Source organism: Crocodylus siamensis, chromosome 1 (genome assembly GCF_052110815.1).
Source record: "Crocodylus siamensis isolate JL-2025a chromosome 1, ASM5211081v1, whole genome shotgun sequence".
Classification (NCBI taxonomy): domain Eukaryota; kingdom Metazoa; phylum Chordata; order Crocodylia; family Crocodylidae; genus Crocodylus; species Crocodylus siamensis.
The window spans coordinates 80,838,252-80,858,456 of record NC_143395.1 but is presented as its reverse complement, the minus strand read 5'-3'; the positions used below and the strand labels follow the sequence as shown (position 1 = coordinate 80,858,456).

The 20,205-nt window shown below is 39.9% G+C and overlaps 1 protein-coding gene across 3 annotated transcripts in view; it reads left to right on the top strand.

Annotated features, from left to right (window-relative positions):
* Positions 1-20,205, top strand: part of ASCC3 (activating signal cointegrator 1 complex subunit 3) — a 560,200-nt gene that overhangs the window by 522,790 nt on the left and 17,205 nt on the right. For all 3 annotated transcript variants that reach the window (XM_090037230.1, XM_090037224.1, XM_090037218.1), the window contains one exon: positions 4,885-5,109. In XM_090037230.1, the coding sequence (XP_089893356.1) occupies positions 4,885-5,109 (225 nt within the window). The remainder of the gene's footprint in view (positions 1-4,884; positions 5,110-20,205) is intronic.

The following is a 20,205-nucleotide window of genomic DNA, read 5'->3' as shown; positions in this document are numbered from 1 at the left end:
CCTATTCTGGTTCTAAGATGTGCTGTGGTTTTAGGCACCTGAGTCATCAAATATGATACTATTGCACCCCATGGAGCAGCCACAGAATTGCTAAGTTAACTAAATAATATACCTCAATTGGGCCTGAAAAGATTCATGGGCAACTAGACATGGGCTATTGCTCGTGTTCAGATGCCAGGCAAAGCAATCTAGGTGGCTCTAGCCAACATTTGAATATGAACAACAGTTCCTGCCTGTGCATTCGAGTTCCATCCATGGAATACATGAATCCTGTGCAAGTCCCTGATTCCTTAGAGTGAGAAAAACCACACTGAGTGAGGGTTTGAAATTGAGGTCATACATGTAGCTCAATAGAGAAGAATCCCCATGCATCTTTTGTCTAGCAGTCTTGTGGTTAGAGCCCATGCCCAGGAACTGGGAGACTTGTGTTCTAGGTCACCACATTTACAACCGCCCAGGAAAGTTGACTGTATATTAACCATGGCCAGGAGCATCCTTCATCTATCCCAGGAGTAGGCAACCCCCAGCATGGGTGCCATAATGTGGCACTCAAAGGCATTTTGCTTGGTGCACAGGCCTCTGGGTGGATGGTGCTGAAGGGACCGGGGCTACACAGCAACAGCAAGGATTGGGCCCTTCATGGCTCCCCCATCATCCACCCCGACACCACCAACATCTTACAAGTTGAAGTTGTGGGTTAGTTACTCCTGGTAGTGTTCGGGGGAACAGGGCCTCTCCCATTCCCCACTGGCAAGTTTATAGATGGCCACCAGATCCCCGCTCAGCCTTCTCTTGTGGAGGCTGAACAGTTTGAGGTCCTGTAGCCTGTCCTTGTAGGGCCTGCCCTGCTGCCCTTGACCATGTGAGTGGCCCTCCTCTGGACCCTCTCAATACTGTCCACGACCCTCCTGAAGTGCAGTGCCCAGAACTGGATGCAGTACTCCAGCTGCGGCTTGACCGGTGTCACAGAGAGGGGGAGGATCACCTCCTTGGACCTGCTCCTTGGATCTGTGGATGCACAACAAGGTGCAGTTAGCCTTACTGACCGTGTACTCACACTGTTGAACCATATTCATCTTGGAATTAATAATGACTCCAAGATCCCTTTCTGTCTCTGTGTGGACAAGCAGGGAGTTCCCTGGCATATAGGTATGCTGCTGGTTCTTTCTCCCTAGATGCAGTACCCTGAAATATTACATAGAAGTAAAGCGGTGATATTGTATCAGCATCTAGCAGCTGTGCCAACTGCTGCTGAAGTCCTGTGTTCATTTCTCATGAACGGTTCAAGAAAGATTTGAAAAGTCTAGACAGAATTCAAAGAGGAACCACAAGGATGATTACTGGACTGGAAAATGTTGACTTCTGCTGAGAATTAAGGAGATCAATCTATTTGTCTTACAAAAGAGAAGGTTAAGGGGCGATGTGATGACACTCTGTAAGGACCTATTTAGTCCTTCAGTCTTCATAGCAGAGAAAGGTATATCAAGATCCAGTGGCTGCTGTCTTCAATTTCTGTGTCTCCTTGCCTCCCTTGACATCCTCTTGTCTCAGACCTTGTGCGAATCCAACAGGAAGATTAGTAAAAACAGAAGAGTCGGAAGGTTCTTAACTTCCTGAAAATTTTACCACAGCAATCTCTAGCAGCCAGAAGGAGACACTGCAGAAGAATCCTAGAAACTCGTAACATTCCCACCAAGTTGGAGTTTTGGGAGTCATGGGGGCCACTAAATATGCACTGTTTTAATGCATGGTTAAAACCTGTAATTGGCTACTGGTTACAGTCCAAATAGTTTATGGTTTCCCCATAGATATTACATATAACATATGGTATGTATCATATGTGCTATAAGATATAAAAGTCCTGCTTCAACGCAATATCAGAGACGAGCAAAAGAGGAAAATCCATAGCAATCATTTCTAGTCTAATTGTAACATTTATACTAGAAATTTCACAGCATAACACTGCTGTTTCAAGTGATGTTGAAATGGATATGCGGCCGAATCCATTTTGTCCCATATAGTGTTCAAACACAATGTAATAAAAATATATAGGACACTTTAGGATAGTTGAGTCTATAGCATTTGCTGAACAGATTGAAGTTCCTAATGAAAAAGGAAATGAAAATGAAAAATATTGAGTGAACAGCAGGTCCCATTTGAGGTGATTATGAAGGATGTTTCTTTATTCTGTCTTTTCTTGTGCAATCTGAAAACAGTAGCAGGGGGTTACAAGCAGAGTTCATCATAGAGTTGTCAATCACTGTCATTTAACATTTTGGAATGGAAGATGTCTTTATTCAAGGACAGCTGGGCAAATCAGAGAAACAGATTTGCAGTTAGTAGTCTGTCCAGCCTACACTAAACAAACAAGGACAGGGCAGACATACTGGCCTCTCACATAAAAATATAATGGACTCTGCTGACCTTGGTGCCCTCCATTCAGCTTCATTCCCAGTTGCATAAAAGCTTCACTACCCATTCTCAATTTCCTTTAATTACCTACATGATGCAGATAAGAAAATGAACCTCACTTACTTACAGTCAATGACCACAAACAGGAAATTAGGTAAGCAAGTTGTTTAAAATAAGTGTTCTTGTTGTGCTGGGGAAGATCTAGTGAGAGCATATTTTCAAAAATACCAGTTGGTCTGGAGCCGTTCAGCTGATCCTTCTCCTGTTTGCTGCTTTAAATTGCAAGGGAAAACTAAGTAAAAAATCTCCTTGGTAAATATTCTTTAAAATATCTTTGAAGGAGATGTGAGTTAAATAAGGGTGAAGCAAACATGCAATGTTCTATAGGGCTTAAAAAGATTGTGACCTTAGGTTCAGAGAATAAATGACCACAGTTTTCACAAGAGATCTGGCAGAGACATCAGGGATTAGGCAGCAGTTGTCTTTAGTCAATCTTCAATTGAAATTTGTTCTAAGAGTATGAAATAAAGTAATGACACACTGATTTTATTTCTCAGTGCTCTTAAATTGTAAAGAATCTTCCATTTACATTTACAATATTGTATGTACATTCACAGTGTTTAAATGTAGCTTTCTTTTGGCATATATGTAATTAGAAACTGTGCTGTTGCTTGTTTGATAAAAGCTGTGTAGCTATTCTAAGTGGTTGAAAAATGTAGTATGAATTAGGACATAAATCAGTTGTTACATTGAGCTATTAAAGTTCCCTTAAGGCATACTCAAAAGAGCATTTTTTCCTGTATCACATTTAAAATTACTAACCTTTGTGAACATCTAATTAATGTGGATTTCTGGAAGTCTGATTGGAGACTAAAGTCCATAGTCAAATGTATTGTTCAAGAGGAACACAAAACCCTAGATATTTTAATCTGACAATCCCTTTGCTAGATCCGCTAGTTTGGAAAGCACTCTCCTCTCTGATGGCATTGCCTTGCAGACTGCTAAAATGTTCAGTGAACCAGAGGGTAAAAAAATATGTCTACTTACACTGATTACAAGTGAAAAAGATGATGCATGTTGTATTTTATTTTAATCACACTACTTCACACTTAGGCCCCATCTACACATTACACTTAAGGCGTGATTCACCAGTGAGGGGCAGTGTTTCACATGCCACCCCGGCTGGGAGGCCCATCAGCTGAGGAGGCTCACAACAGGGGCAGTGTTCCACACTCTTCCCTCGAGAACCCCAGCACAGCAGGCCAAGGTTGCATGCGCTGGCCTTGCTGCAAGCCTCATCAGCTGACAAAGCTCCCAGTGGGGCCAGGTTTTCACATGCTGCTCCTACTGCAAGCCCCATAAGCTGTTGAGGCTTGCAGCCATGGGAGCTGGTGCACGGGGAGCCTGGGTTTTGTGATCCTGGTCTCCCCTAGCAATAGCAATAAGACATGATTGGACCTGATGCTTGATCGTGTGTCATGGCAGGAGGTATGATTGTGTGGATTGCGGATCAGATCCTATAACACCTTTCCCTGAACATCTAGAGAGGTCCTCAGGGGCAAATCCTTCCGATACCAAACAGTAGATTAGCTTGATGCATGAAGGGTATGGAGGTGGGCAGAGAGAGAGGAGGTGAAAACTATATTTTTGAGGATGTGGTAGCCCCGCTGCTGTTAGATTCTTACTCCTCAGGAGAAGTGGTAGATTCACTCACTCTGGCATGGCTACAAGACCAGTCCGTCTTGATCTCATCTCCAAAATCTTACAAAGTAAAACACAGAGCATCTGTTGGTATAGAGATGCACATTCCGAAAGCACTCTACACTTGTTTCTTGCAAAAAGCCGTGGTAGAGGTCCATCTTCAGGCATAGACAGTTGGGTTTTCCTCCAGACATTGATTTGCAGTTTTAATAATTATTTAGATACCGGTCATTTGTTCCATGGACATTTAATTTATAACATTTCTTTTAAACATTTCAAGGGCACAGTGTCTTTGAATATGAAAAGGAACCAAAACACTGAGAAACGAAAATGTGCAGTATTGACTCCTCTCAGTAATTCTAAAAACACTCATTGAGCCATTTGGGGTTGAAGAAGACATCAAGGAGGTCATTTAGCCTATCTGAAACACTATATTTGACTAACAGGCATATTATTTCTATACATATGAAATTAGCATTGCTCTTTTTATTAGCATAAAAATCAGCTATATAAAGAGTATTTAAAATACTTCAAGGTTGTTCGGATGTTTTAACATAAGCATGATTTTGTCAAATGAGTAAACTAAAGAATTCTTAAGTTGTGAATAGAGTTGTTGCTTTTAACAAAACCCCAGAGACTCAAAGGTGTTCAATAATTTTGACATATTTGGTTTTAAATGTTTCAAAGAGGAAAAAAGACCCTGCCATTTGTTTGCAATTACATTTTGCATTTCATGTTCTTATAAAACTGGTTTTTGTCCTCTTTTTTAAGGATGCTGAAGAATACACAGACCTTCCAGTGAGACACAATGAAGATCAGATGAACAGTGAACTGGCAAAGCATCTCCCCCTTGAAGTCAATCCTTATTCATTTGACAGTTCACATACAAAAACACACCTACTGCTGCAAGCCCATTTTAGTCGTGCTATGCTGCCTTGTCCAGATTATGCTACTGATACAAAGACAGTGTTGGACCAAGCTATTCGCATATGCCAGGTACTGTAATTCATTATATATTTGATAGCTGCTGGTTTCCATTTTGTTATTAGTGAATTGGAACATAGTGAAATGTAATGTCTAGGAACAATTTGAATTGCTTTCTGCTGAGTTATCAGTGTATTTTTGTTGGGGACTGGAACAACCTAGGAAATGCTCAAATGCATTGCAACAATAATTTTAATTATTAAGCCAACACTTTAGAGTAAGCAAAATAATTTAGTATTTGTTCAGCAGTTTTTATTGCTTCTCTATCTCTTCTCCCATGCACAATGGGTGCATCTACACGTGTTCCCCCAGGTCCCCTGCTAGCCTAGGGCTGCTGTACTCCAGCTCAGTGTACTGTGGTCCCAGGCGCATGTGTACATGCTGCACTCAGGAGCGATAAACTCTGGCATAAAATACTCCAGTATTTATTTTTTCACCCTAATTGCATGTGTAGATGCACCCATTGGCACATCCGCAGGAGCATGGATGTTTCTGATTCCCTGGAGACAACTAGTGACCTTGCGGAATGCTTGTGCCGCGTGTGAGCTTTGGAGGGCAGCAAGTTACCCTGGGTGGGTAGGGGAGGTTGGGGCCAGCACTGGGCTGAGGGCCTCCCAGGACTGCAGCAGGCAATTCCGCCATGCAGAGCCTGGCCAGCAGCCACAGCATGGCTCCGGGAAGCCTGGCTCCAGTTTTGAGCGGCGCACATTGCCCATGCATGCTCCACTTTTTTTGTGTGTGTGAATGTTTTTGATCCCTGGATATGCACACACTGACCACATCCAAATGAGTGTAACTGTATTACCTTAAACAGGCCTACAATTTGTGCAAACAAATGTACCTTGTCATTCTAGACTTGTGCTGGATCATGTAGTCCATTTGAAATACTGTGTCTAACTACATACTATATTTTCTAAGATACAACATGTCCTAGAATGTAATATACATCTGTTTCTGAAAGGTAGAATGGATTTTAAAAAGTTCTTTCCTTGTAATAACTAATCAGGCAGCAGCAGCTAAGAAGTAGAACCTAGTGTCAGTGTTCTGCTCCCTGTAGATATTACTTTTGCTTTTGCCAATACCTGGCAGAAACTCTTCTTTCCATATTTCCTGTATTTGCTGCAATTACCGGCAGCTGCTTTTTTGAGAAAAAAATGTGTTATATGTGAGAGAATAAGATATATTGTGCACCTAACCTCAAATTGGCACATTATTATCATCATCGTTGTCATTGTTAGTAGTATTCAGTATAACAACAATAATCTTTTATCAGCTCTTAAAACTGCCATAGATGCTGCAAAACACAAAATTCACCTTCAGAATATTGTGTGTGTATGCACACGCATGCATTTTCTTCACTGGATGTCAGGCCAGTGAATAGCAGAAGTCCCACTATTAATTATGGCAACACTTTTACCAGGAAAGTTCACTATGAACTACAGAGTATCAATGCAGTACCCAGGGTCTGAGGCTTTCGGTACAAATATTTTCCCTGGAATGCTAAGGCGCATATATTTTTCATCTCTCTATCCCAGGATAGGGAATGTTTGAAAATTGTTTTCACTTAAAAGTGAAATATTCCAGAGTTCCATTAAATGGAACAAAAGCTTCTGAAAAGTTACATTTCTGAATTATATTGTGCCTTTTTAACTACCCATCAATATGAAGGATAAAAAGCAATTTAAAAAGAGAGAAAAGCGTACCAACACATTTGTGCTTGAAACTGGTACATGGTTTCAGCCTCTTGGGAGAATATTTGCTTCATCTTATTAGTCACGGTTTCCAAACTAAGGTTAAAGTTCCTAGTGTCTAAGCAATAGACAGGGTTATATACTGGTTGTTACCTTTTTTCCTGGTACTGACCTGTTGATGAACTCTAGGTCAGGAGGTATGAAAAAAAAGATAAAAGTTGTGAAGAGGGAACTCAATGGTAGAAGTATCTGTTTACTCTGTGTGTAGCAGTTCCCATGTACACGTAGTACCTACGCACATGCATCAGGAATCAAACTGAAGGTTTTTAACGGCCTGGAAAGTCAGTAATTTTTTGTTGGAGATTTTCATTTTATATTCCATATATTTATGTATTTGCTAATTCTTAAGTCTCTACCTGTTAAGTTCACGTAGATAACCTTCAATATGTGACCAAACGAAAAATGAAGTTGTGATACCTGCCAATGAGCAAATCATCCACAGACTCCCCCAACACTGCTGCTCTGAGAGTACCAATATAGTAACATTACCAAACATTTTCAAATGCTTATGACTCAGCAAAAAGGCCTGGGTTTGCATCCTGTCTCACGCTCCTGAAGATCTCCACCTTTTACTGCCATATAAATCCTTTTTCCCGTCCAGATTCCCATGCATCTTTCATCTTCTATCTTGTATTCCTGAAAAGAGTATACAAGTCTGGTCATTCATATTCCTGCCCCCATTCTCACCAACATCATCTTTCCAAATATTCATTTTGGACAAAAAGGAACAGTTTGCAAACTAACCAGATAAACCTGTTTCAAACAATTAATTTATTTCCTGAGAGAGAAGCCTTCCCAAGTCTTCCTTCTTGTTTTTAAAGATATGCCTCTAATGCAAGGGTCGGCAACCCCTGGCGCACATGCTGACTGTGGCATATGAGGCCATTTTGCTTGGCCTGCTGCGGCCAGCCCCGGCTCCGGGTAGCTGCTGCCAGTGATGGAGCTTGGGTTGCTCCCAGCAGGGCTTGCAGCATCCCAGCTGCCAGCTGGGAGCAGCCCAGGATCCCAGCTGGCAGCAGCTCCACAGAACCAGGGCCAGCTGCAGCCGGGAGGCTCCAAACAGCTGTGCCACGCTCTGGCACCAGCTCCACACCGGCACGTGCACCTGCATTTCAGAGCGGGTGGTGTGGGAGGGGCCTGAGGCAGTGTAGCCCCGGTCTCTCCCCTGCTCCTGACATGGAGGTGATGAACCCCATGCAGCTGTTTGCAGCCTGCTTGCTGCAGCTGCCCAGAGCCAAAACAGGGGCTTTGGGTGGGGGTCAAGGGGTAGTAGGGCTGGGGGGCAGAGGCTTTGGGTGAGGGGCATGGCACAGTAGGGGTGGGGGGCAGGGGCTTTGGGTGGGGGACAAGGGGCACAAGCAGGGCATCCTGCCACATACCCCCACCCTCATTTTGTTTTTCTGCCATGCTGGCGCTCCACCACCTTCCAAAGTAGGCATTGTGGTGTTTTTTGGCACTCCAGCCAAAAAACGTTGCCTACCCCTGCTCTAATGTGTCAGTCACATGTTGTGATGGCCGTGACTTGTTTTTCAGGATCCCTCTGGGATGGACAAATTTTATCTTCTACCTTAAAGTAACTTTTTAGACTGAGGATTCCTCTAATTACTTGTAAAGTGTAATTTCTGTTGCCTAACCCTCTTTCACTGTTAACAAAAGTACATATTAGCTGGGTTTACTTAATTCATTGGTCAAAATCTGTCTGATCAAAAGTGCTTGCCACTACTACTACAAAATTACTTTTCAGAGGACAACATTTTCCTTTCCTATTAAAATTGTGTATTGAAATATATTTGGGACAAAAGGGAAGAATTTTTGTGGGTGATCTCTTCTATTGAATTAGTTGTATTGTTAGGATAGTTTTAGACAAGCTTTAAATACAGGGTATTCTCCTAAGTTTTGATGGCAAATGCCAATTAAAAGGTAAAAGAGCAGATTCTCCATTTTACAGAACAATAAACCAGTTACAGCAAATGGTGTATTATCCTTGTAGATAAATTTAATTGTGCCGAAGAAAATGGGACAAGTGTGCTTCACAGAAGACTTGCTATTATTAAACCTATTAGGCATGCGTTTAGTTCCTTATAATAAGGTGTGTGATATAGCAGTTTCATAGTCCATCTACTTATATGCAACTGGGCTATGAAATACATTCCATTTTCTTCACAAGTACAGGGAAATGTAATGTGATTTTCCTGGTAGCTGAATACCAGTTTTTGCTGCTTCCCAGGTAATGGCCAAAAAATCATTGATCGAACTGTACAAGTTTTCAGTATGCATGGCTCTGTCCCCACGCTGAAAAATAAGTGATAAGAACTAACACAGGATTATAGATTTAAGGCACTGGGTAGTGGCTCAGGAAGTGTGTGTTCAGTTTCCAGCTCTGCCATAGACATCCTGTGTGATCTTGGGCAGCAGGTCACTTAATTGATTTATGCCTAGGTTTCCCACTTGGAAAATTTGAAGATAACACTTCATTTCTCCCACCCTTTGTCTTTTTGTCTTTTCTGGGTATAGTGTGAGATTTCCAGGGCAGGGGTAATTTCTTTTTATATACCACAATTATGCAGTGTCATGTGAAGCCTATAAACACTCCTATAATATGTCACCTGAGGAAGGACACTTGATGCCTGCAAGCTTGCCCAATAGCTCTTCCAACCATGCAGTTGGTCCAATAAAAGTCATCACAAAAAATGCTGTGTGCTTCCTGAATCATCATGACTATGACAACACTCAAATCCGCAATATTTTATTTTTAAGAAACTGCTGTATCATATCCTTATGTCCAATATGCCACTTGCTGCTTCTCTGAGTGGAAGAAGGTGCAGGTGCAGGACTCAATGGGATGGGTCAAACATACCAGCACTTCACCTGCATAACTCACCTGTATTTCTTCAGTCCTTTGGAGAAGATAGTTAAAAGTGGAGGATAAAAATTGGTTTTATTTGTAACTAAATGATCGGCTAGTATTTTGTATAGTATACTTCTCAGTGTAGGATGAATACCTCGTCTTTGTCACTCCCTGATTTAGGACAATGTGGTGTACATGTACTGTAAAAAGAATACCTGTAATCTTTTTTGATTCTCTTCTCAAGCCTTATATCTCTTGGCTGTGATCAGCTCTTATGCTACTGTTCTGAAACTGCCTACTATGTTTGTATTAATTGAAATGGATAATTGAGGTAGTAATACAATCAGTCTCATATTCAGCAGGGCAGTCATTTGTACTGAGAAATGATATGAATAGTAGCTGGCTTTGCATTTGGATTGGCCACGAACCTCCACTTGTAGTATAATCGTTGATAAAATATTTTAGTATTGCCAGGGAGTAGGACTGCCATAGAGCTCAGCCTTAACCTTTGAGGAGTGTTTGCCGATGGATGTGTTAAGCTCATCTCAGTAGGATACCTGTACATTGAGAGGAGACAGAAGAGCAGTCAGATTTGGAACTGTAAAATGAAGTGCAGTTTGCAGTGAGAAACGTGCATGTCTTAACTGAGGAACAATGCAGTTTTACTGCTGTAACCCCCTGCCTTTCATCAATGTTTTGTTTCTGCTTTCATTATGCCACACCCAGAATTAGATTATAAGCCCTTCTAGGCAGGGATCTTTTCTTCTTATGTAGAATGTGATGCGATAGTTAGACACAGTATAATAGTAATGAGTTTATTGCAATTAACATATTACTTAGGCATTAGCTGACTTTCAGAAGGACTTTTACTGCATGCATGTGCAGCAGTAAGATCTCATACAAGTATTCTGATTTGTTTAACTTATGCACTACAGTATTTAATAAAAGAATCTTCTGACAGACCTGGCTGAACAGCTCTATAGGGAGTCATGTCTAACCATCCTCAGCAACATCTCTGTGATCAACAGGGTATCTGAGCTGTAGTCCCCCTTACATGAGAGAGAAAATGCTCCTCAGCCTTTAACTTTATTTCCACCTCCCACCTGTTCATTCAACTCCTTCACCCCCCTCCCCTTCCACCCTGCACCAGATTATTGACCTTCGCAGCATGTTCTCAGACCTATTTATTTTCCCTAGCTGTGGAAAAATGGGAAGGCTCTGATGGGAAATCTTAAAGATCTTAAGTAGGTTTTTAGCTGCTGGGTTATTGCTGGTTACTGTAGATATGTTGATTAATGGTTGGAGGGAGGGGACTACAGCAATGATCTGTTTTATGGCTGTGTATTTAAGAATTGTCAAGGTGTGTCTGAAGCAGGGGATAGTCACTCTATTTGAAGGGATGCGTGTGTAACTATAAATAAACAGGGAGCCCTTTGGAGCTGAGACAGGAGGGGAAAACCAAATAAACTTTAAGTATAGAAGAATTTCTTGAAACACGTTCAGGGCTGGGACTCTGCCCTTAGCTAGTACATATATTTGTGTTCTGTATTTGGCACTGCAGTGGTAGCAGTCAGATTCAGTTAGGTTTTAATATTACCTTCTTCTATATTTGGATTGATATTATCACTGCTCAAGATAATAGAAGCAACAGAATAATCAAAATCTTCCTCTCAAGTGTTTGCAACAATGGTAGTGTCCATTTATAAATAATAAACAGAAATGTATAGCGAAAGTGCCTATATGTTAAAAAAATGTTAAAGTAGCGTGCCTCCTGCCCTTACAAAGGTACATATGTTATTTTGTATATTAAAGGGCTTTTAACTTAATTTTTGGGGAGTAAACAATTTATATGTTTGTAAAACATTGTATGGTGGCATCTTGGTGACACTTTAATGATGATTTGGTGCTGCTTATGTACAATTCCTCCCCCATCCATGACAAACCTTTTCCCAGTTGGAGCTTGAGGAAATGACTAATGCTTAACCCATTTGTGTGATCAATTCACTTAAGCAGCTACTGTGAAATGTTAATCACAACTTTAATTTGTACTGCATTAGCATTTTGATTAACTTGTAGGCTTGCTAGCGCACTTGAAGCACTTTTACTCATAGTTACAGCTCGGAAATGACTTTTTGATTAATTAAGTTTGTTAGACAGCAGCTGAGCTTCCTGAATGCTAACCTTATGGGGCTAAAAGTTCAGGAGAAAGTTACTGGGAATAACTGTTGCTGTTGGAAAGGATTCTTATATATGCACTTTAAATATATAATTATTGTCAAAATATTGTATTATTGTTTGGGAATTGACCCTAACTTTAAAAGAGGACAGATATAACTTGAGAAAAATAGACTCTTTTTTGTAGACTGGCATAAACTTTTAAACTGATTTTTTTTTCCTTTTTTTAAGAAACTAGGATTTGTTTATATTATTGAGGTTGTCCTTTGCCATGAGACTTTTTTTAAAATTATTTTACTGTGCTTAAGGTTTTTGGCCTGGTATAATATATTAATTTGTAAATTAATAGCAATTTAAGAACAAATTCAGTTTCTAGGACTCCCTTTCTGAACAAGGTGGCTAATGTATTATCTTGTTTGTATTGCTATCATTACATTCCAGGGCTACTTCAATCTCTGTACCGTTGTGTAAAGCAAAGTCAGCGAGACAGAGGCTTCCACTCTCCCAGCTATGTAGAATAGATGCTTTGTTCTTTCCTTCGCTCTTAGTACATTAATAATATTACTACAGAGACTAGAGAGTGAAGAAAGTAACAGAGAGAGAATCTTACAAAGAAGCTGGGAAGGCTTAATTTGCATGCATCAGTGAGATCCTCATGATAGTGGGGGATGGAAAACTGAGTGTGTAGCAATGGATAGCAAAGCCTTTGGAAGAGGGAGGTGAAAACATTGTATGAACTGTGTTGAGGGAGAGGGGTACAGAGAACAATATAAAAGGAGTGCCATCTGCCCTACTACTAAATGAATCCCTAATAAGGTAAGCCATATTTTCTTTCCTGTGAAACTAAAGCAACCCGGCTATTTAAGTCTGATTTGATTTAATGCATTAGCCAACTTGTCCAGAATTTGAATTCTAGAAAACAAATTGGAAGAATATTATTTTAAGTTTTGCAGAACACAGATAATTTCAAAACTATGTTGTCCAGGGCTGTGAAGCTTCTGGAGCTATTTAATTTAAAATATGCTGATAAGCCAATATATGAGTTTCCAAAGGTACTAACCCTAAATTGATTTGCTTAAAAAGATTATGTTATCATTGGCTTAGTAAATTTTTCATTGGTTGTTTGAGACATGGTAATCTTAATTTAAAAAATAAAGGTATAGTATTTCTGGTATAATATATAGCATACTTCTAGAAAAATGTTGTAGCTATGCCTTATGACCTTGGATTAGATGTGATATATAATGTAAAGCTACATTGGTATATATGACTTCTAGATTAGAAGCATATCCACATAAGATTTAGCATTATTCTGTATTTATAGTTTTTAGGAAAGTGGTAAATTTTTTGTATATTATCATCTATATTTGTTACAAACTATGACCAGATCCTTAGCTAATCTAAATAGAGCATAATTCCAATTATTTTAATAGAGCTGGCAAATTTGGCCTGTACTTTAATTGCAGCTTCAGTGTGATTGCAAGCAAAAAACTGTGTATAAGTGGAACTTGGCTGAGAGAATGTTTTACTGATTTCAGACTAAAAGAACATTACAAGGTTGTTACAATTACCATTTTTACTTGATTCCACAATGAGATTTTCCCCCAATTTGGCATGGGGAATAAAGCCCCTTATCTTATAATCGCATACAAAGAAATCTCACTAAATATACTATTATTAAACTGCTACCAAAAGCAGCATGTGCTCAGCATTGAAAACCAACTATGAAGTTGATTTAATGCCTCCATCACTGAGCATGACTGTAAAACACATGGGCCACACTGGGCAAACTTGCTGATGGGAATCAACCACAAGGATAGACTAGTACAGTCCATCTGAATAAGATAAATGGTAGTGCCTACTGAACACAGTCCCCCTCACCACTGACTCTTTTTCAAGTCATTTGACATTGCACACCCAGAATGCCTCTGTTGGCCCCTCTCAGCCTGGCACATGTGATTAGTGTGATCCCACCCTCCCTGAGGTGAAGACACACCAGGTTACCTTGCACCTCATCTGCACATACATTTTTGGAATATCCCAAGACTTTTGACAAGAACACCCAGTTCCAGTCATGAGTAGGGGCTAATTAACACATGCCTTCTTTGTGGGAGGTATCTGGAGTGTGCACACATACTGAGCAGTGCTGAGCTGTGGGGCCACCACGGAGAGGGGGGCCACACAAATCATATGCACCAGGCTGAGACAGGACACAACAGAGGGTTCTAGGTATGCAATGTCATGGCTTACCATGACTTGAAATGCTCAGCTAAGACTCTGGTGGCACCATCCCAGTGAACTATGTGGTAAATCATGAGCCTTTTGGCTTTGGACTAATACCTTGCATAGTTTACCTAGCAGGGGAGATACCATGAACTCAGCCTTTTGAGATCATGCAAGACTGGAGCCATCTGAACCCCAAGGTATCTGGGCCTGGGGCTTGCACAAATGCCTGCCTAGTTTTGGGGAGTATATGAAGCCCCAGACCCATGAGTCTGGGAGGGAAGATATTTACTTGTCCAGTTGGTAAAGCCACACAGACTTGACAATTGAGCTCTGATCAGTAAAATTTTGGAACTTGACTATTTGACTTTCCGCAGTTGAATCTGAAACTGATTTGGCCCTTGAAACAAAACAGGAATTTTGGCCTGTACTTTTATGGTTACGTTGAAAAGAAAACTAAGTATATTAAGAAAAGAAATGTGCCCTCTAGTGATATCATGAGATTATGATGTGGTTATGATTAATGCATGTTGGCATTTGTGGCCCCCAGCTGATTAAACAGATGCTAAAGCTCAAACATACACACACACTTTCTCTTTCAAAGCATCACAATGGGATGGAACGCATAGCTGTTTGAGTAACTTAACTGCAACTTTTTGGATTTCTTTTAAGTAAAAGCTTAACTCTTAGGTGAAACTGTTGTTGTTAGAAAGAGTAGCAGTGACACTCCAGTATTTGAAGTTGAGTTTCTATATGGCCCTCAGCTGAAGCACCAGAACCAGGGAGAAATTTTCAATCACTGATGCCAAATTAACATGCATCCAGAGAATCTTTAAAGAAAGTTGAGCCAAGTAGCTCACCAACTCTTCATGCTACCTCATTGACACCAGTGGCATTATTTAATCCAGATTCCATATAGAGGAAGAGCAGTGATTGACTGAGCTACCCCTGATGTCACTATGGTCCCTTTGAATGTTCCTGATCTGTTCCTTCCGGTTTATATAATCTCACAGTTAAAACATCATGAGTAGTTTGAGTTAACTAGGTATTTTGGGGGCAGGGGAATCCAAATATAGATTATTTATTTATTTATTATTTATTCAAATACATATTATTTATATGAATTTTAAATATATGGAAAATGTGAAGTAACTTTCTTCCATTGTTAAAGTTGTTTGGAAGAAAGATGAAGATGTCAGAAAAAATACACTTAAATGACCCAGTTGTTTAATTTTAACTGACAGACAAACTTATTTACTTGCAGATTTTCAGAATTCATTCTGTACTCAGGAAGTGCTGTAATTTGGGGAAGGTACACTATTTTTCCTACAAAATAAAGAGGTTAATTCCTGAGTATAACTCCAGATGCCACCTTGCTCTGCCTTCTGTCTGACTTTCAGACTAAACAGCTACCTACCTCTCTCTATTTTAAGTGTCCAATGGAACTCAGACTTCATTCGGAAGTCACAACTGGGATTCCATAATAACAGACGCTATTAAAAAGTGAAAGCCCCAATGAATGAAAAATTCCTGGAATACAAATATGTAGCCTGTGCCCTGTAGAATCCATGAGCCTCCACCTCACATTTCAAAATCATGGGTGTTTTTAAGGATTGGTCATTTTAGTGGCTCTGGAAATTGTATTCATCATACAATTTCAGTTATTCCAGGGTCTGTGCAGTTGAGTTGGGCTTGAGATTTTCAAACTATCTACCTTTCAAGTGAGAAAACATGGAAAATAGTATGTAACAAAAATTGAAGCTCAACAGCCAGTTTTTAAAATGGCAAATTTCATATTAATAGCTATGGCGTCTATAGCTAGATTGATTTTACAAGTATGTATATTTCAGTAAGTAAATATTCATTGAACTGTCTCAAAATTACCAGTGAGAAGTGGCACTTCTGGCACCACCATTCCTTTCCATGCCACTTATCCACCTCTCTTCTTCCCTTCATGCACACACATACATACACAAAAATGAAACAGGAATATATACTTTATATTTCAGGAGTAGAAGGCAATAGTCATTCCGATAAGGAAAGGAATCTTTAGCCATCGGATTAGTTTGAGTCCTTTATTTGTGGCAAATTAGACAAAAAAGTAATTTTCAGATCCCATTCCCTAGACTAGAACTGGATCTAAGTAAGTCAAATTAAAGTATCACATCCCTGTATTACGAAGAGCTAACAGAAAGGGTGCATTTGATCTGCCCTTAACAAGACTCAATGGGCTTTGAATGTCTGGGTCTGATTCTTGTATCATCTTCACCACTGATTTAAGCCTCTACTATGGTGGTTAGTTTCTATTTGGATTCTTAATGTCTTCCCCTTCAGATCTTGCTTGAAATGTTGAATAGTATGTCAGTCTTAACATTATTGCTAATTGCTAATAATCTTAACTGCTAATATTAGGGGCTGGAATTAGTCAATTTCATAGTCACCACATTTCAAGAGGTTTTTCTTTTCTATCTTTGTCAAGATTGACAGCTGTGTTAGTCCAAAGTCAGGAACAAGGCAAGACATAGTATTAGAGGAAGTAGACTGTCACCTACAAAAGCTTATGCTTCTCTGAACCAGCTAGTCTCTACAGGTGTCTATACTTGAGCTCTGAGGCTGCTCCAACGCGCTGGAATTCCAGTGTATCGGATAAGACTTGGTTAATCAAGTCTGCTGGAGTATGGCAATTGCTACACTCCAGCAGCCTTCTGCGTCTCATATATCAGCATCCCTGCACTTAAAAATTGTCAAGCAAGCTTTAGTTCAGGTGCCCCCACCACCATCTTTAAGCATGGGGATGTTGATACAGGCGATGCGGTGGCGCTTCAGTTAGAGGCTCTGGAAATTTTAGTAAAAGCATCGCTTCCACCCCCACCCCCTGCCGGAGCATGTGTAAAAGTGCCCTTGGGTGCTACTCTGCCCTGCCTTCTACTGTTAAACAGGAAAAAGCAATGGGGGTACTCTGGGGTATGTGCTTGTTTCTGTAGCAGAGAGCAGATGTAGACCGACTGAAGGGCCTACAGGCAGAAGAGACACCCATATAAGCACTTGCACTATCTGCCCTCAACAACAGCATATCTATTTACAGTGGGAGGAGTCTGAGACATGAGTTTTCACAGAGAAAAGGGATGAGAGAAAATCTTTGTCTGGTAAACATGTGGAAAAGGAATCTGAGGGACAACAGGAAGAGGATCCTCCTGGCATGACAAAAGTGTGCTACCCAGAAAAACAACTGAGATTAGAAGACAGAACCTGTATCTGGCTTGCCTTTGTTTGCCCATAAAACACTTGGGCTAGATACAGACAGTCAAAATGCCTAAGGCAGAACTGATTTAAGTTGCATGGATTTCTGTAAGTGGCACAGCTTAGATTGGTAGTAAACAGAACAAACACTTGCCCTTTGGTGGTGGGAGCAAATCTTAGACCAGGTTTTGCCATTTTAAACCAGCCTTTGTGTGCTGGACTTCTGTTACCGGGTATAGACCAGTTTCTGATCACTTACACCAGTAAAAGTGTAATGTCTGTACCTGGCCTTGAAGAATAGTTACGCAAGTGCTCTTTGAAATCTTCTTAGTGGAAACAGTCATATGGAAGTATATGCTAGGGGTCTTATATCGGATACATTCTTTAGGAGGTGAAAAAGGAAAAAAAAACCTATTTTGTGTTGGGAATCAAATATTATTCAAATCTTTTGGATGCTCAAATCTGGATCTCATCATACAGTGAATTAAGTCCCCAGTTACTGAACATCAGACCTTCTAATTTTATATAGAACATGAACTTCCAGTCACTTCAGTATTGTCTAGTCAAATTTAATGATACAAAGGCCAAAACAGCACTATACAACACCTCATCATTACTGTCCTGTCATGTATGTAATCAAAGGAGCAGTCTGTGGCAGTTCAGAGACTGAAAGACAAGATCCCTGGTTTGGAAGGCTTACAAGCTCAGGTGCTAATGTTTCATAAAAATCTATATGACTGCATTTCTCTTCCCTTCTTCACAACAAAGTGGAAGATAATATGTATTCTGTGTGCTCTCCTATGCATTTATTCATTCACTCTTTTATATTTAGCAAGGGAATCAAAAGTATTTCTATTTGCTTTTTAATTTACCATAAACTGTTTTAATTTGCAACTAGAACATTTATTGCATAATTTCTCACACTTCCACTTTTACAGAAAAATCGTAAAGCTATAACAAATTTCCAGCTTTATCCTGAAATCTTTGCAACGTTAAAATGAGAAGATCCCATTTTTTCATGTGGAACATTAACTTAGCCTATTATCATCTATATGAAATTTAGAAAATGACTTGCTACAAGATTTCATTATGGATTTCAACGTGTATATTTCTTTATATTTTATCAAATTATCTGAACATTTTAAATGGTTTATGAGGGTAAAACTAGCTATGTTAGAATTATTTTTCAAAGCACATAAAAATCAAGTTGAATGCTGACAAAAAATAATAAATGATGATGAGCTATGATAGGGAATGAGAAAAAAGGGAAAACAAGAAAGAATAAACCTTATTCATGAGATATGGGGGACCTGATGATATAAATAACTACTAGTAGTAATTATTGGAAATAGTAGATCAGTTGCATTTTTTCCCCTAGTTAGCTGCCAGGTTTTATATATGCCCGATTTGGAAAATGGGATGGTTCAATTTGTTAGCTTGAGTATTTACAGGAATATCAATTTCCATTTGAGTATCAAGCATCTGTATGTTTTACACTTAGCTGAAAATGGAAAGTGTGTAGGTTTCCAAGGTAGCAAATGAAACAAGCCAATTTTACCATTGTTCCGACTCCTTCATAATGTAAATGTCTTGGATTTCACATCAAGATAGAGATGCTGTGAATAAATTCTATGGGTGAAGGATCAGAAAATAGGGAGGAAAAGAGGATTTACCATGTGGATTCCTCGTAACAATGCGGAACACAGTCTCACACACACAGGCTTTCGTTACTCCCTACGGGATATCTGTCTGTAGGCCTCTATCAATTTCTGTAAGATTTTCTATTTGAAAGGATCCTCCAGTTAACTTCAGTGGGTGGCTTGTTGCAAATTGCTTTCTCTTCCTTCTCATCTCTTCTCACTCCCCCCCACCAAAAAAAATCCAATTTTAGTTTAGTAAAAAGCAAGTGATTGCAAGTGTATCAACAAAAGCAGATTGCAAAAAGGACAACACTCAGCAAAGTGGAAGCACATTGCCATGCTTTTATCACCATTCATGCAGTATACAAAATAATTATGTATATACTGTTACTTGTGTAAAAGTTACAGCAATTAAGTGGGGGGAGATAAGGGCATAAGTAAAGGATAAGTCAGGGAATGGGGAGATGACAAATTTATACATGTATAACCAAGATTGTAAAGTTGTATAAGAAATAGCAGACAAATAACAAATATGTAAACCAATTTAACTTCACTCAATCTAGTGTTGAGCTTTTCTTGAAAAAGTCATGGATAAAAACTACAAGGGTGTAAGTTAGACCAGCGATGCTCTTCAGCCTGTGGACCAAATCCAGCCCATGGAATTCTTGTATCCAACCTGCAGAGCTCCCCACAGGTTGGAGCTGGATTAGGCTCAGGCCCAAGCCATGCCACTGGCATTTGGCCAGATTGGGGCTAGGCTGGCCAATTGGCACATGGCTGGATTGGGGTCACATATGTGCTGGATCCAAGCCTCGCTGCAGACCAGATCTGGCCCACCTGCTCGATCTGGCCCACAAATAGATCTGGCAAGCCCATCTGACTTGTGAAGCAAAAGGTCTGCCCATGCCCTCAGAATGGAAAAAAATGAAAAAAGAGAAGGCAGAGTGTATGTGCAACACAGAAAGCCAGAGATAGAAAAGAGAAGTGGGCATTAGAAGGCAGATTCTATTCCACCGTGCTTGAGACCCTGAAAAACTGTTAACACAAAAGGGGAAAGGTTCTCTTTCTTTCTTGCTGCTATTTTTATGACTCAAGTGTAAGGTAACAGTGTTTTATAAAAATTAGATGCATTACTGGATTTCCAGGGACCTGAACAGGGTGTAATGGAATCATACTTAAGTGCTTAAGTCCACATAAATGCATAATAGATGGAATAGGATCTAGCCCTAGA